The following is a 15716-nucleotide window of genomic DNA, read 5'->3' on the forward strand; positions in this document are numbered from 1 at the left end:
TCCTAAGTAAGCAGCACAGTTAATTAACTCTGTGTTGATTAATGGTGCTCTCTCACATCAAGAATTTATTGAGTCTGTTATTATATACAAGGTCATAATTGCCAAACAGCCAAAGCTAAATACCATTCCTTGCAGTCTACCCCTTAAGCATCATAATGTAAAATTAATTGGTACTTGTTTGTTAATGAATATGAAATATTTTAAACCATGCAACATAAAACTTACCACTGCTCTTTTCTAAACAAACATGAATGAACAGAACTATTTAAATACCTTGGGAAGAAGATCCTCTTTGCAATTGGGACGGGATAGGGATGTCTTTGTAGTGGGCTTTTCCGTGCTCAGGCATTTACCAAAAGCACTATTCTTGAACAGTTAGTCAGCAATTATTTTAGTTCCATGGTGCACTAAGACAGACCAGCAAACTACGCTCTTATGCAAGAATATGAGCGCCCACACCAAAATATCTCTTCGGAACAGTTTTTTCAGAGTAGCTGTTTCAGTAAATTTCCAAGCAAAACTGAAATCAGCTCATAGCAAATGATCCAACTTTGCCTCGGCAACAAAGATCAAAAAGACACTTGAACTCTGTTGTCCCTTCTGGGGTCCTTAAATCCAGGGTTAGCCACTACATAGGGAAAGGGCTGGCAGCATAACAAAGCAGACCCCTCTGTGAAAGAAAGAAGCCCACAGGTTGGATCCCTAATCCTCAGGATGGGGAATAAATGCTTTGCACAGACATGGCTCCTTCCCAAAAGCAGGACCTGGGCAGTCACTGCCAATAAAGCTGCTCTGGCTTTGCCCAACCCGTGGCAGTTCTCTCGCATCTCAAGGCAAATCAGGACCCAGTCCTGCCTGGCGGTAGGACAAGAAACCAGAGACAGTATCCCAAGCCTGGCAGGCTATGCAGGTAAGGAGAGCACCAGGGAACAGACCCCAACCAATTAAAGCCCCTTCTACTTATATTTCTGCAGGCAGTTTTACTACCCTCTAAGGGCTCACTGGTAATACAAAGCTTGTCTTCCACCACATTTGTTTCCCCAAAAAATGGGGCATGGGCAATATAAAATAGGTCTGATTGGTTTTTCAGCTCGGTTAAGGCAGACCTCAGCAGAAAGATGGCTTTTATGGTGATTCCACTTGTCATGTTGTGAACACCAGGACTCAGCACAACTCTGCGGGCCAGTACGACATGCATGAATTTATGCAATAAGGCACAAGAAAGCAAGCTCTCCTCTGGCTGAGCAAACTGTTTATCCCTCTTTAGAGTCAATTACCTTACTGGTGAAACATCTACTGTGGCTTAAAAATATTACTGCACACGTTCAAGGTTCAGTATCAGCTGAACACTTTGTTAAGAACAGGCAAAACGCTGGAGTGTTCTCTCAAATCCTACTGGTTGAAAGCAAACAAAATACATCAACAGAAGCAGCATCAGGAATAAAACAAATGTGACACTATGGTTGGAATTGTACCCACAGAGGTGAAGCAGTTATTGTCACTGTACTTTTTTGTTTTGATGTTACAACATTCCAGCAAGTAGCAATGCAATTCAGTCCAGCAGACTCTGAACAGCTCAATGATCTCAAAGGAAAAGAAAATGCATAAAGAGATTTTGTCACTTCTGTGGGTCAGACCCTTCCCTATTTGCTCGGTCCTAGGCAAGCAGCTGAACACAAGCCCTAGGAGAAAGCCTGTTCTATGCTAAAGCATTTTGGAGGCTTCAGGCACTGAATTACACCTACTTGTACACCTCCTTTTAATTTCTGTCCTATCACAGAGCCAACTGAAGAATTCCCCAGACAATTCTGAAAGTGTGCAGGTCTTTGAAGGGTTGGAGACCAAGTGTCTGCACAGAGTCATCCCTTAGGAGTCACACAAGGGTTTTCAGACAGCTGTTTGGAGCTGTCTTCAGCCAGCCCCGCAGGAACAAGAAGTGCTGAAGATCATGTGCCTGCTCTGTGGTTTGCCGTCATTTGTCTCTCCTTTTCCAGACAGCTCTCTGGTGAATCACAAACCTGCCTTGGAGGGCATGAAGCATGCATAAAACCCCATTAAAGATATGCAAACTCTACCCAGGAACAGGAACCAGGAGATCCCAAATGCAATCCCTGATTAATGTGAAAGCTGTGCCTGTAGGAAGAGGATAAAGGCAAGGCTTCTGTAACCAGCCACCCCAGGTAGCTGCACCTGCCAAGCCACAGCATGCAGGTGCTCCTGGGCTGTGTGATCTCCCCACCAACAGTGGGCACATCCTCAGAGAGCCCAGGTGTGGAGAATTCTCTCTTGGAGCTGCACAGCCACATGGCTGGTTTAGCTGGTCTGAACCTTTGCTGTGGAGGAGGGCAAATCTGTTCAGCTCCATTGGCTCCCATTTGCAGAAAAGATATAACACTCCTCTGGGAAGCAGGGGGAATGGACAAATTTACCAGTCTTCTTGAAAACTATTCTGGAAGGAGCAACTTCTTCTAATTAGAAACTAGGTTATATGTCTAGGAATACTTACCTGTAATAAGCAGAGCTGAGTGAGAAGACATGGGTGGGGTTTCTGAATGGGTTTAAAATGCCTTCTTTGTATTCAAGTGGATTACCTGTGTTAGAATTGAATTTAAATGTATTGATCCCTACTTAAGGAGGTATCTAAATCACTCAAATATGGTATGGGAATCAGCCAGCACTACGTTAAACCACATTTCTGCTGAAGGACTGTGTTGTATCCTGATGAGTTTGTAGTGTGCCAGCTGTGATGGTTGTTTAATGGTGTTTTCAACAGCTGGACTCAATGATCTAAAGGGTATCTTCCTACCTAAATGATTTTATGATTCTAAGGCTGCTGAGTTTGAGCCAGACATGAAATGGAGCTTGTGTGAAATGTACCCAAAGGGCACCATGTAATCCACTGACAGTAAGTTTTCAGATTTGAGAGGCTAATCTCCATTTATCTGAATGACCCAGCTTCACATGTGTGTGTGCTCCATGGCAGAGTCAGGCAGTCCTGGATGATTAGGACATTTAGGCTAAACAAGCAGTATTGATGCATAACAGGCTGATCTCACTTTTACCATCTGGGCTGCCAGGACACAACACTAAGCCCATGACACAGGATTAGTGACCAAAGACAGCCACCCACAGCAATCAGCCAGAGTAAGTCATTACCTACCAGGTGACCTAGAAACCATTTCCTAACAGAGCACTTGCCCTTAAGCAGCAGCAATTCTGACTTTACAGTTTACAGAACAAATATCTAAAACCCCAGTATGTTCATTGAATTTAACACTGCTGTGACAATGCATGCCACCATTCATGTCTCACCTTGCAGCATCATGAGATTGGCATCAGCCCACACAGTAAACAGTGCTAAAACAACCTGCAGGAAGGAAGGGCATCACTGTGAATCAGCCACTGAAAGAGGTAAATCAGGATTTGGCTCTTGCTCTGTCACCAGTCCCCTTCTCAGCCTGACTCAAGTCACAGAGTTTCTCTGCAGCAGTTCTCCAGCTGTGAAAAGGGTAACAAGCATCTTCTCTTGGCAGTGCCATCAGGCAGCAGCACTGCACCTCCAGCTACACAGTGCCTGCCTTCTCCTCTGCCTCCTCCTGTCATCCCTCCTGCTCTCTGCCTCAGCTGCCTAGGGCAACTCTTCTCCTTCCACCTCCTCTCTCCAAATTCTAAAGCCATCTTGGCAGCTTCTTAAAAAAAAAAATCTCAGATTCGTGTGCAGCCAAAGATAATTGGAGCCACAGGCTCCCCTTGCAGAAAACCCCATCAGAAGCTGGGCCACATCTGCTAAAGAGGAGCAGGATTCTGGATATTGCTAAAGGATCAAGGCTTGTTTACATTAAAAGAAAAAAAAAATTCCTCATACTAGGCTCGATTCATGCCAAGCAGGGTGCAACAAGATCACTCACCTAAGCCCGCTCCTCTCAAACAGAGGCAATGGTTGCAGAACCTGGCACACCACATTTACTTCATTGGTAGAACACTTTGGAAATGTTCCTGGAGTCAATGACTAAATAAGTCCTTCTCTTGATTCTAAATTGGAGATAAGTGCTGCATGTTGCATTGGCAAGCACATTAAAACAGTTGGAAGCAGAAAGACAATATAAGGTTTTTCAGGCCCTTGTTCTTTAATTTTTTACCCTGGGCATGCTAAACAACTAAAGACCACACTGAGCAAAGCAGTGTTTTACCAGGTAATACTGTGGGATTCTAGGTTCAAGACACCAGGCTCCCTGCTGGCACCAGCTCCCGTGGCAAGAGGGCTGGCTCCAGCAGCGACACCAGCCCAGCCTGGTGACACCAGACAGCTTCATGTACCCATCCACTGCTGCCAGCAAGGCCCCACAGCACAGGCACAGCTTTGCTGTGCTGCCTTATCGCGCAGAAGACAACAGAAGTAACCTTAAATACAAAACCAAAACAAATACCTCGAGAGGCAAGAATAAAAACACTAGTGAAAAGGACATGATGTCCACCTTTATCTCTTAGAAGTATGGGGAAAATTAACTTTATACATAGAAGCACAGGAAGTCTGGTGCTGCTACCAGTGTGTTATTATAAATACAAAGCAGCTTCCCCATATTCCTGCAAAGCTGGTCTAGATTTGATACAGCCAAAAGCAAAACTTCATTTGAGGATGAGATTTCAGAAGGCAATCTGTGGCTCTTTCACCTTGGAAAGGCAAGGAGCCTATCATGTTAAAATGATGCTGTGATAAAATGGGTTGTGTTCTCCATCTGAATGGTATTATCTACATTATTAATGACAAAGTGCATATAAAAGCTTATTAATGTTCACACTTATTTCCTTTCACTGAAATTATTTGATCATATTTAGAATGTAAAAGCTTGTGCACCTAATGGTGCAGTTGACTGGTGCTTTCTTTTCAGTTGTTACTCTGCAGATACAATACTTGATTTTTACTCTTAAACTTCTGTAAGTTACATGTTCTTGACTTCCGGCAGTACTTCATTTACAGAGACATGTAGTTAGAGGTATGCAACCAAGCAGACACCAAACAACTGTTTTCCTAAAGCTTTTGCATGGACGAAAGACATTTGTTCAAGCAACAAGTGTATAAAATTACAAAGGCTGAAAAGTGGGGAAAAAAACAGGCCACAAAATGAGATCCAAAAAATTACCAGAATAAAAATGCTAGTGCCTAAATAGAAAATTATTCATCACTAAAGATTATTTGCAGACTTTGTGCTATTAAGGAGATCAACACAGGCCCTTGAAGCAATCCTACATGTACATAATTCAGTAACACAAGGGTTTTCCACAAGAAACCAATTCCTTTAGACGGAAAGGAGCTGAAGCCTCAGCTCAGTAAACAGAAACCATCAGGCATCACTTAAGACAAAATGCAGGAGTTAACTACTCTGGTTTTGCCTGCTTGCTCACAAAGATGCAGTAGCATGCAGCTGTAGGGGGAAGTGGGGCTTTGTGAGGGCATTCTCCCCAAGTATTCTTTTAGAAACAACAGAGCAAGCCTTGGCAAATAATTCCAGCACAAAAATGCACGCCCCTATATAAAAACCAGCTGATAACTCGAAGAACAAACATTGAGCAGACGAGCCTGCTAGGCCAGGAGGTTCAGCACTGCATGGAAGAAATTCATTCAACAGCCTCCATTTTTGGTTGTACATCTGCAGACAGGAAAGACTTTTATTCCCCCAAAAGCAAAACACATGCAAATGTCTGTCATCAAAAAGCACACGTTCTTTCAGAATGTCACAATTACCTAGCCACAACTAAATGCTGTAATTTGTTGACCAATTCCTTGCAAACGTCCAAGAATGACCTCAAACTGCAAAATAATTTCTCCCCTTTAAATGTAATTTTGTAATGCTTTGATTCCCACCCATCACCAGGCTGAAGGGTTCCAACATGCTGCTACATGTTTCTAGTGCAGCAAAGAAGAAAAGGCTCAAGCCACAGACAGCAGCTGCGGGAACTTGCCAGCCCAAGCTTTCCAGCTAACAAAAAAAGTGACAAATGACAAATATGTACTTCTGGAAACAACAAAATAAAGCTAATTTAAATACAGGAACAGTCAAAAAATACACTGAAGAGTTAAAATACAGAGGTAGTCTGTCAGCAAGGTTAGCTCACCTGTATGCTCTGCAACACACAGAGGCAGTATGTGAAGTAGGGCATTGAAAAAAGCAGGAATAAAAGACAGAGGAAATGGCCAATGCTATCAGAATATACTTTGCAACATTTGCCTACCAGGCTTACACCTACAATATCTGGCTCCTGTAGGCATCTGCTGGCAGCAGGCTAGTATTAGTACCTGTATTAGTACCACTGAAAGGAAAAAATTCTGGACAGAGGTTAAAAAAAGCCTAAAACCATAATATGTTAGTTGAAGCATTAGTTATTAGCCTGAAGACAGAATTAACTGCAAAAGTGGCTGCTAAAGAGTAAGCTGCTCATTCCACAAGCAAAGATCTGTTAGTGGTGGGGCAGCTTCAGGAAGAGAAGGGACTTGGCCTTGGCCTGGCTCCTCCCTGAACAGAACAGACCGCAAAGCCAGCGCAGGGAAACCCTTCCCATCACCAACACATCCCAGCCTCTGCCTCTCTTGGCAACAAACAAGCAGGATCAGCTACACACAGACCTCTAGAAACAACGCTTAGAAGTATTCTCTGCTTGCAGGGATTTGTTCCCAGCCCAGACGGGTGCTGCTGACAGCAGCACTGACCCAAACCGTGCCCCAGGGGAGACACACACAGCCCAGTGATGGGCAGCTCCAGCCTGGGCACTGCTGCTCCCAGGTCACAGAAAACATCTGGCCACCCTCCAGCAGGGATCCAGATAAAAACATCACCTTCCTGGAACCAAGCCATTACACAAGCACCCAAGCTGGGAGCAATGTTTATTTCTCTACTAAATGTAGCCATGACAACGACATCTTCATTGAAGAGATGAGCGGGAGGAGGTCATGAGGGCCTTGTCAGCCCTGGATAAAATACCACACCTCAAGAGGGTACAGGAGGGTAAGTTCTGCTGGATGCCATCTGCAACTCAAGAAAACTAACACTCTAACATGGGCAGGCACCCCCCTCAAAACAGCCAGGCATCTAGGCACAGCCACCACAACCACTCCAAACCTTTCCAGCATTACCTAAGAGCAAACCTCTGCAGGATTAGAAATATCTACGACATACTTGAGCACGCTACACCACACCATAAATTCTCCTGACTCAAGTGCTTCTTTTTTACCTTGAAACAAGTTGCAAAATTATCAGGAAGTGAAACATTGCAGAAGCCATAATAAAAAAAAAAAAAAAAGCAGCTTCCCTTTTGGGCCTGTATGTTGTTCTCTTTGGTGACCCAAAGCCACCTCCTCTGAACAGGACCATCCCTGGAGGCATTTAGGGCATTTAGACATATTTCCATGGTGTTCTTGGCAGTGTTGGGTTTATGGAGTTTTTCCAAAGTTTTTATTTTATTTTATAAAGCATGGAGCCATGTCTCCCAGTATGCATGATACCTAGGAATATCATGGCTCCAGAAAGACAGTGGCAGCCACAGTGGAGTTATTTTGGTCCAACCACATTTTCATTTCACACAAAATAATAGAGAGACACACTCCTGTGGGTAAATTCCTCCTCCTTCCTTCCCCACAATTACCTTAGTTTTGTGGCTGAGTATTTTGTACTAAAATGGATTATCTCTTTCTGGCTGTGAGCCCTTTCAAAACCACGTAGAAGACTGCAAATTAATATACACACCTTAATATTATCTAGTCATAATATGAGGAGGGGAGGAATTGTGGCATCACATGCCACACCAAATTAACTCGTGGGCTGCCTGTGGGCATGGGGCACAGGTCCATTACTCCTATTTTATACAGCAGATTCAGGGGCATTTTCTCAGATGCTTTTACATGTCACAGCGAAAGGATACACAGAAAGACATTACTGTAAATTGAATGATTCTGAAATAAGTTAGACACACCATCACTTGGAAGTGTAACTGGTTTTGTTAGGAGACTATTTGTTACTGTTGTATTCATTTTGGTTTTAAGTGTGTTCAGACACAAGTCCAGCCTTTGCCCAGCAGATTTTTATGATCTTTGACATCTGTTTAAAATTATTTAAACATCTGTTTAATGCTGTTTCTCTGTGACCATAATAAAAAAGATCCTGATGGTCAGCAAAGAACTGTCAAACACAGGAAAACATTTGGGGAAGGGAGAGAAATGGTCCTTTCAGTTCTAGTCACACTGCATTACCCTCAGCAATCAAGAACAACAGGCAAAATACCAAGAGACAGGATGAGGGCTTGCAGTTAATAGCAGCCTAAGTACATACACTACCATTCATCTGGGCTCCATTACCCTTATGCATGCATATGCATGCTTGTGAGGGCAGCCTGAGAGTAATTCTGTTGTTTTGTACATACAGGGCTTGGGCTGGTGACACTGAAGTCACAGTAAACCATGACCCTCCAGATGCACTGGCCCAAGGCTAGCTAGAGCTTGTGTCTGTCTCAGATTCACAGCAAGCTTCTCACTGAAGGTGGGAGTGCAGGCATGAAACCACCAAGCACCACATCTCTTTCAAGCAGCTACACAGGCTGCACTTCCCAGGTAACTTCCCATTTTATTGTTGTTTATAGAAAACCTTCTCAATGTCTTTCAAAGACAGAGTGGTACACTTCCTCTGCAAACATGCACAACTATAACCAAAAACAGGCAGTGCAGTGTGCATCAGCCTCTGGCAGGCACCAATGCCTGTCCCACACACACCCCGCTCTGACGGGCACAATGGGCACACTTGTGCCAGGAGGTGAAGGCAGAGCTGGCTTCCCAAATCAAACTGCCATGCACAGAGCATTGGCTTTAAGCATTTGTTGGCTTTAAACAGAAAGAAAATGACAGAGTTAACTAAAGAGACAACCTGCAGACCTGGGGCAGAGCTGGCAACTCTGCAAGGAAAGCCCCAGCTGGCAAGGCAAAACTGAGAACGAGAGGGAGACACTACAGAAACTTTAGGTTCTCCCAAAATAATTTTCCAAAAGGTGAAGCACAGAAGTTTACATACAGCATTATTTTAAGATATTTTACCCTTTCACACTTACAGCAGCAATTGTCTGTTTGCTGTCCAGAACCAGCAGTGGAAACCCTGAAGATGAGAAGCACACTTGATGGGACATCAGCTACCGGGCTTTCTCTGGGAAAGTTTGCAAGTGGCAAACAAACAGTTCTCAAGAAACCAGGTTACTTGGTGCAAGTATGAGGAATAAGCTGGGCAAAGAACTGCAGACAGCAGGCAGGGAGAGTGGCAGCAGGAAGAGCCCTGCATCTGCTGATTACTCAAAGGATGAGAGAGGTGGGTCCAGGCAATAACTGCTGCTCAAAAAGCAGCCGTGAAAGTCACAAGCAGATCAATACCTTCACCCTCTGAGAGCACCACCCACACCTGAAAGCCTCTGGCTGCTCATCTGTTGGAGCACTTGTCTTCTGCTCCTTCTGAACTCTAGCTTAATTGCAACCTTTTATCATAAACAATTGCACCCTTACACAATATAAAATACTAATGCTTAATGAAATGGAAAAGGTACAGCCAATGACTTGGATAGGGAACAGTACAGCAATAACTCTTACACGTGAAAAGAAGAAAGGTTTTCTCAGTTCTTAAAACAACTTGCACGCTTGCTGTAATTAAACTTCACAGCAGAGATGGTAAAAAAAAGGACCAGATAAATGTGTTAAGATTTAGAGCAAGTTTTGCAATATTTGTATATGACAACAGAAATATTCAGAATATCAGAATGTTTACAAATGCACAGATACAACTATGAACAAAGATTGTAATTCTATTAATTAGTTTAAGTTTTATGAATTATTTGAACTTGTTTTCTGCTTAGCATTTAGTCATTCAAAAGTGACTAGTTACATGCCTGAAAGAAATTAATCTAGAAACGAGCGATGGTAGAATACACTTCCTGTGGTTAAACCACTTACAGGTTTCTCTTGGCTCAACTGATGAGCTAATAATTACCATCTCTGGAAGCAAATTCAAATAACCTTCACTAATGCTAAACTCTTAAACTAAGCTCTCCTGCCTAACAAGTGAATGCAGCTAAAAGAACTGATAATCTCTTTTAAGTGTAGCAGCACTTTAGCACCTTTCAGCTATATCAAAAAAGCAGCAACTATTAACATCTATCCATCTTCACAGCCTGTATGAGAAGTGGTGTGATTAATTTCTCATTTGTCTGAATACTACCTGTGCTGTTAGATACACTTGGTAAGAAAAGCCAAGCATGGAGGCAAGGAGGAAACAGTCACTTAAGAGAAAGAAATGTTTAAACTCCCAGCAGGGAGGTTCTCTAGTCATCTACATAATGCTCTCCTCACTGGTCAAGAAAGTTGTGGATCCAGAAGGAAGCATGTGCTACAGAAATCTCAATGACAGGCACAGAGCTCTTGGTTTCAGAGTCAACCCTCCCTGAGCATCACAACTCAGACCTGAAGCACCTCACACATGCTGCACAAAGAGCAGCCCAGGTCCTGAGCACTGCAGGGATGTGTGGAGTGTCCCTCGTACTCCAAATCTCACTGCAGGACATTGTGAGCTGTGGCCTTTGGTGTTTAAGAAAAAGGAAACCATTTCCTGAATCGCTGCAAGTTATCACTGTCACAGTTGCCTCAGTCTTCTAGAGCAGGAAGAAATGCAGGAGTCTGCTCTCTACCCCAGGGAGCCTGAGTACATGCAGGAGTTGTTACAGAAATGCAAATCTTCCCAGACATCATTTTCCAGCAGAGATTCACCTCTCTTTTGACTGAATCTATCTACAACCACACGAGGCTGCTGCTACTGTGTGTCTCTCTGCTAAAGGCGGGCCAGCCTGGGGACAGCACTCCTCCAGTGTGATACAGAAGAGAAGCAGAGCTTGCCCTGAATCATACAGAGCTGCCAGTGCAGCCCCGGTGCCTTGGTGACACTGCTCGGGCTGCAGGTGGCAATGGCTCCACCAGCAACAGCTCCAAGCACACAGAAACAGGCACACAAAAACTTCTGCTCTCAGTTTAAGAGGAAGCACCTCAGCCAGCTTTGAATGTGTCCTCCCACCTCATCACTCTCTCAGAAGTGAAAGAAAAAGATCTGTTGAAGAAAATTAAGGAAATGAAATGAGACCCAGTAGGATGGGTACAGGTAGACGAATATATCCCTCTATAAACAACAGGAAACCTGTGTCCACAAAGAAAAACGATCAGCCTGTCTTATCATGTCCCAGGCCACAGCCTGAGCAGGAACAATGACAAGCATTCACCAAAATTTTAAGTATTCTCACAGCAGGCACACTGCAGGGGTGTCACAGTAGCTCTGAGGAGCCTCCTCCCTCTGCTGTGAGAGTTCTTAGAGAAGACAAAAAGGGAGAACCCTAAGACAACAGCCTATCATTTTTCTACAGCACTACAGACTTCATAAAGACGTGATCTACTCGCCTTAAATATATTTTGACTTCTACTGCTGCTGCTGAAGCAAAATTCTCGCTGTAAGATGTCAGCAAAGATTTTAAAATACTACAGGCAGTAAACTCAAGGGCTTCACTAAACATGTAAAAACTACTGAAATGGTACAATTTTGGTCCTTTGTAACACATGTATTTTTAATACTAATACTTGCTGTTTGGATATTTAACACACAGCTCCTACCTAAATCTCCTTATTTGTGATACTCAGTCTGTGCACAATGGGGTAGTGAAGCCTCATGGTGTGAAACATTTTCATGGCCAGTCATAAGCATCAGATCTGAAGATGAGGATATTCAAAGGACATGTCAGGAGGCAGCCCATAAATACTGCCTTCTGTTACACATGGAAACACATTATAGTCTGCTCCCCCAGTATTGATTTCACTTTAGAAGCAGCTTTATCTTTTGCTGCTTTCAAAACTATTTTCAATGTGCTATGTGGCAGCTTTGGGCATGTGGAAGATTTTTTTGGAAAAGCATAAATAGACTGCGAGCAAGGCTTGTGATTTCCAAGTGCGGGTATTTGGAGAGGGGCTGGCTGCAGGCAGTCCTTGTGAACCCCACAGGAAGGGTCTGAGGCTTGCAGGACACCCACGCTGCAGATCACAGGCGGACCACGCTGAATTAAAAATAGCAGATTAAAGCACGCGAAGTGTGTAACAGTTGGGAGAGTATATGGATAAACCAGAATGTGGGAGTCATAATATCAATTTACTAAATATTTATAAATGCTTCTAGCTACCAGTGATAAGAAATATTTAATACTGATTACAGCTGTCTGCCCACTGCTAAATTTAACACGATCCAAGTGTTAATACTACCGGTTTTCCTAGTAGCCTGTGAAGAACGGCAACAGCTTATTCGAAGAGGCACTTGGATAAGTAAAAAGGAAAAATTATTTCTACGTTCTGCACGGCAAAGAAACGATGGAAAAAGCCAAAGGAACGATAGGCAGAGCCGAGAGGCCTTTCGGAACAAGCCGACACCCACCTCCATCCCAGCCCGCCGACGGGAGATGTCAGGGTTTCACCGGGGACCGCGGCGCGGCAGCTCGGCGGGGACGGGCGAGCGCCCGGTACCGGCTGCCGCGACCCCGGTGAGCTGCACCCTGCCCGGCCCCGAGCCCACGGCCCGCCGCACGCAGACAATGTCCGCCGGCAAGCGGAGAGAAGCGCCGGCGGCGGCTCGGCGGGCAGCGGGGACCCGGCACCACACGGCGCCCCCCGCGAAGGGGCTTCCACGGCCGCCCCCGGCAGGGGGAAGGGCCTCCCCGGCCGCCCGCACCGCCGCGGGGGCTGCGGCTGAGGCTGAGCCCGCCGCCCGCTCCCGCCCGCCCCGCGGCGCCCACCTGGTCGGCGAGCTTGAGCACGGCCATCCTCCGCCGCAGCTCCCGCGCACATGCAGCTCCCGCGACGGGCGGCGAGCGCGCCCCGCGACCGGCGCTGCTGCGGCGGCGGCGGCGGCTCCGCTTCGCGGCGGGGCGGGGGGCCGCCTCGCCTGGTCCGGCCCAGGAAGCAGGGGCGGGCGGGCTGCCGCGCACGGCCGCGCCGCCACCGCCGCCTGCCGCCGCCGCCTTTGTTCGCGCCGGCGGCCGCTGCCGGAGCGGAGCGAGGGCCGCCCGGGCTCTCGGCGCCCCCGCCCCGCCGGGCAGCGCGGGGGGCGGTGCCGCCGGACCGGGCGGGACCGCACGGACCCGCCCCGCGCCCCGGCCGGGGTCCCGGGCACCTGCTGCACGCCACGGGAGCAGCCGCGGCCCCTGAGGGACACGGCGCTGCCCTCGGGCCCGCTGCCCCTTCCCCGCCGCAGGGGCTGTCCCGGGGGCACCGCGCCGGCTGCAGCCCTGAGGGCCGAGCTCTGGGGGGCCGCGCCTGTTCCCACCGCGCTGAGGGACAGCAGCGAACGTGCTGACCCAAGCCCGGGTAGAAGGAGAAGCCGAACCCTTAACCTCTCCCTTCCTTCCATGTGTGCGTGCAAATCCATTTGTCAAATTCCATCAGACAAACGCAACTGTTTGACAGGAGTCTTTTAGGGTTTTTTTTTTACCTCTTTTTTTAGTAGCTATCTTGAGAAATCTGGTGACTACTGACAGTCCCAGTCTCTTCCTACTCAATATATTCCTTAATTTTTCAAAAACTAACAGACGAAATAATAAGTACAATTTAATAAGGAAACAAACTAGCCCCATAGTCCCTGCCTCATGCTGTAGAGAAAATGAACATCATACCCTGTTCCTGTTGAGCTGACCTGGGGGAAACTTCAGTTCCACCCTCAGAGCTGGCTGTCAGTGTGACTTGAGCACCAGCACACAGCCAAGCATGCAAGGACAAGGGGGGGAAGAGAAAAAGAAGAAAAAAAGCATGAAGGGGTAAATTTACATTCTTTCTTACCCCTCAGAGCTGACAAGCTAAATCCCTGAAGCATGTGATTTGATTAAAATCATTGGTACAATACACAGCAACAGGAGTTACACACATGCTGAAGGTAATGAGGGTAATTACATTTTTTCCAAGGACATGTAACTGAAGAGCAAAGGGCTGAAGATTCCCTCTTCCCCTCCTCCAAGTCACACAAAGGCCAGGTATTTTCTCACAAGTTAGATTCTGCAGTAAGAAACTCCTATACGCTGCAACACATCAAATATGACAGTGATTTATGGCTTTTCAACCCTTAATTACAGAATGAGGTGACTCTAAGTAGTTAAAAAAAAGGAAAGTGTCTTCTATGGAAGAAAACTAATCCAACAAGGAAGCAGATGTTGGTTTCAGGCTTTTGAGGCATCATTATAAGTGGGGACTAAAAATATCACACAATTTACAACACATTTTGACTCCAACTATTTTAAAGGGGTCTTAATGGTAAAATAGTGTTAATATAAATTAGTCTTTTAAAGGAAAAAAACAAAAAAAAATGCAGTGAGACAATCCAGTACTTTCTGTGTCCCACCAATTCAGGCCAGAAATTCAGTTTTGACAATCCCCTTTCAGACTCGGTTGAAAAACATGCTCACCACACCGAAGTCAGAAGTAAGCTCCCAGCTGAGAGCAAGCATAAAGGCAAAAAAAAAGAGGGGAAAATGGAGGGAACTTTCAGCATTATAAGGAAAGGTCTGTTTTGTTATAAAGGCCTATTTCCAATGACCTAGCATTCACTATAGCCTTCTCCCTGTAGTTAAACGTGGTGGATACATAAGGAAAATGATTTTTCACATTTGTTCTTTGCTCCTCTCACTTTCTGATCCAAAAATCTGGTACAAATCCTTGTACTTTCTTTGGGACCACTGACACTCCTGTCAGGGAGATAAATCATCATCTGAATGGAAATTTACATAGCAGTAGGAGCCCAGCTGCTTGGGAGTCAATAACTGGGCAAGATGCGAGCTAGTGATCATAGAGGAGATGGGTCATGACAGTGTTGTAATATTTTTCTCAAGTTTTTTTTTTTCCCCAACAAGCAGAGCCTTATGCCAGCTTCTCTTTCCCAGGCCTCACAGGATGGTGTCTAGGAGACCAACCACCTACAAAGCCGCCTCTTGGAAAGGCCCCCAGGGACATGCAGAACTGCAGAAAGTGTTCACATCCCATATTAGGCAGACTGCCCTCAGGTTACAGAGGTCCTTACAATTTTATTTACTTCCCATTTAAAGGATCATTTGCATGAACTGCCAAGAGTAGTCACACTGTTACAGTCATTATCCACAGAGTAAAGGAGTCCAAGATTTCTCAGAAAATACAATGTCCTCCTCTCCTGTTCACAAAATAGCACAAACAACTATGTTCCAATCATGCACAACCAACAAAAGTTTTTCTGAGCTATTTTACTCAACAACTTCTTAGCCCAGGCTGATACATAACTAATTCCATGACACATTTTCATGTGAAATGATGCCAAATGCTCAGCTGCCTTTTTTTTTGAAGAAGAAGAGTCACAAAGCTATAAGCTAACTTTTCAAATAATGGTCATGCCTGCAACTCTCAAACCTGTAACACTAATGTTCACTTTCCATACCGAGAAAAGTACCATCAAAACAGGTGTGCAACATCCTTAATGAGAATTCACTTGAGCTTGCCAGATACTGTCATCTTGGATTAAACCTGTATTTGGAAAGGAAAAAGCCCTAGGGCTACACTGGGCCTCTGACAGGGAAGTGGAGAGAAACCCTCTAAGGACAGTGGGTGCATTTGTTCCTTGCTGACCCATCCCAAATCCTCAGAGGGTTCTGTGCAT

At 45.4% G+C, this 15716-nt stretch overlaps 1 protein-coding gene across 5 annotated transcripts in view; it reads right to left on the reverse strand.

Annotated features, from left to right (window-relative positions):
- Positions 1–12964, reverse strand: part of ANKRD44 (ankyrin repeat domain 44) — a 131703-nt gene extending 118739 nt beyond the window's left edge. For all 5 annotated transcript variants that reach the window (XM_030952761.1, XM_030952759.1, XM_030952763.1 and 2 more), the window contains exon 1: positions 12841–12964. In XM_030952761.1, coding sequence (XP_030808621.1) covers positions 12841–12867 — 27 coding nt within the window. In that variant the 5' untranslated portion in view covers positions 12868–12964. The remainder of the gene's footprint in view (positions 1–12840) is intronic.
- Between the last annotated feature and the right edge of the window lie 2752 nt (positions 12965–15716).

Source organism: Camarhynchus parvulus, chromosome 7 (genome assembly GCF_901933205.1).
Source record: "Camarhynchus parvulus chromosome 7, STF_HiC, whole genome shotgun sequence".
Taxonomy (NCBI): domain Eukaryota; kingdom Metazoa; phylum Chordata; class Aves; order Passeriformes; family Thraupidae; genus Camarhynchus; species Camarhynchus parvulus.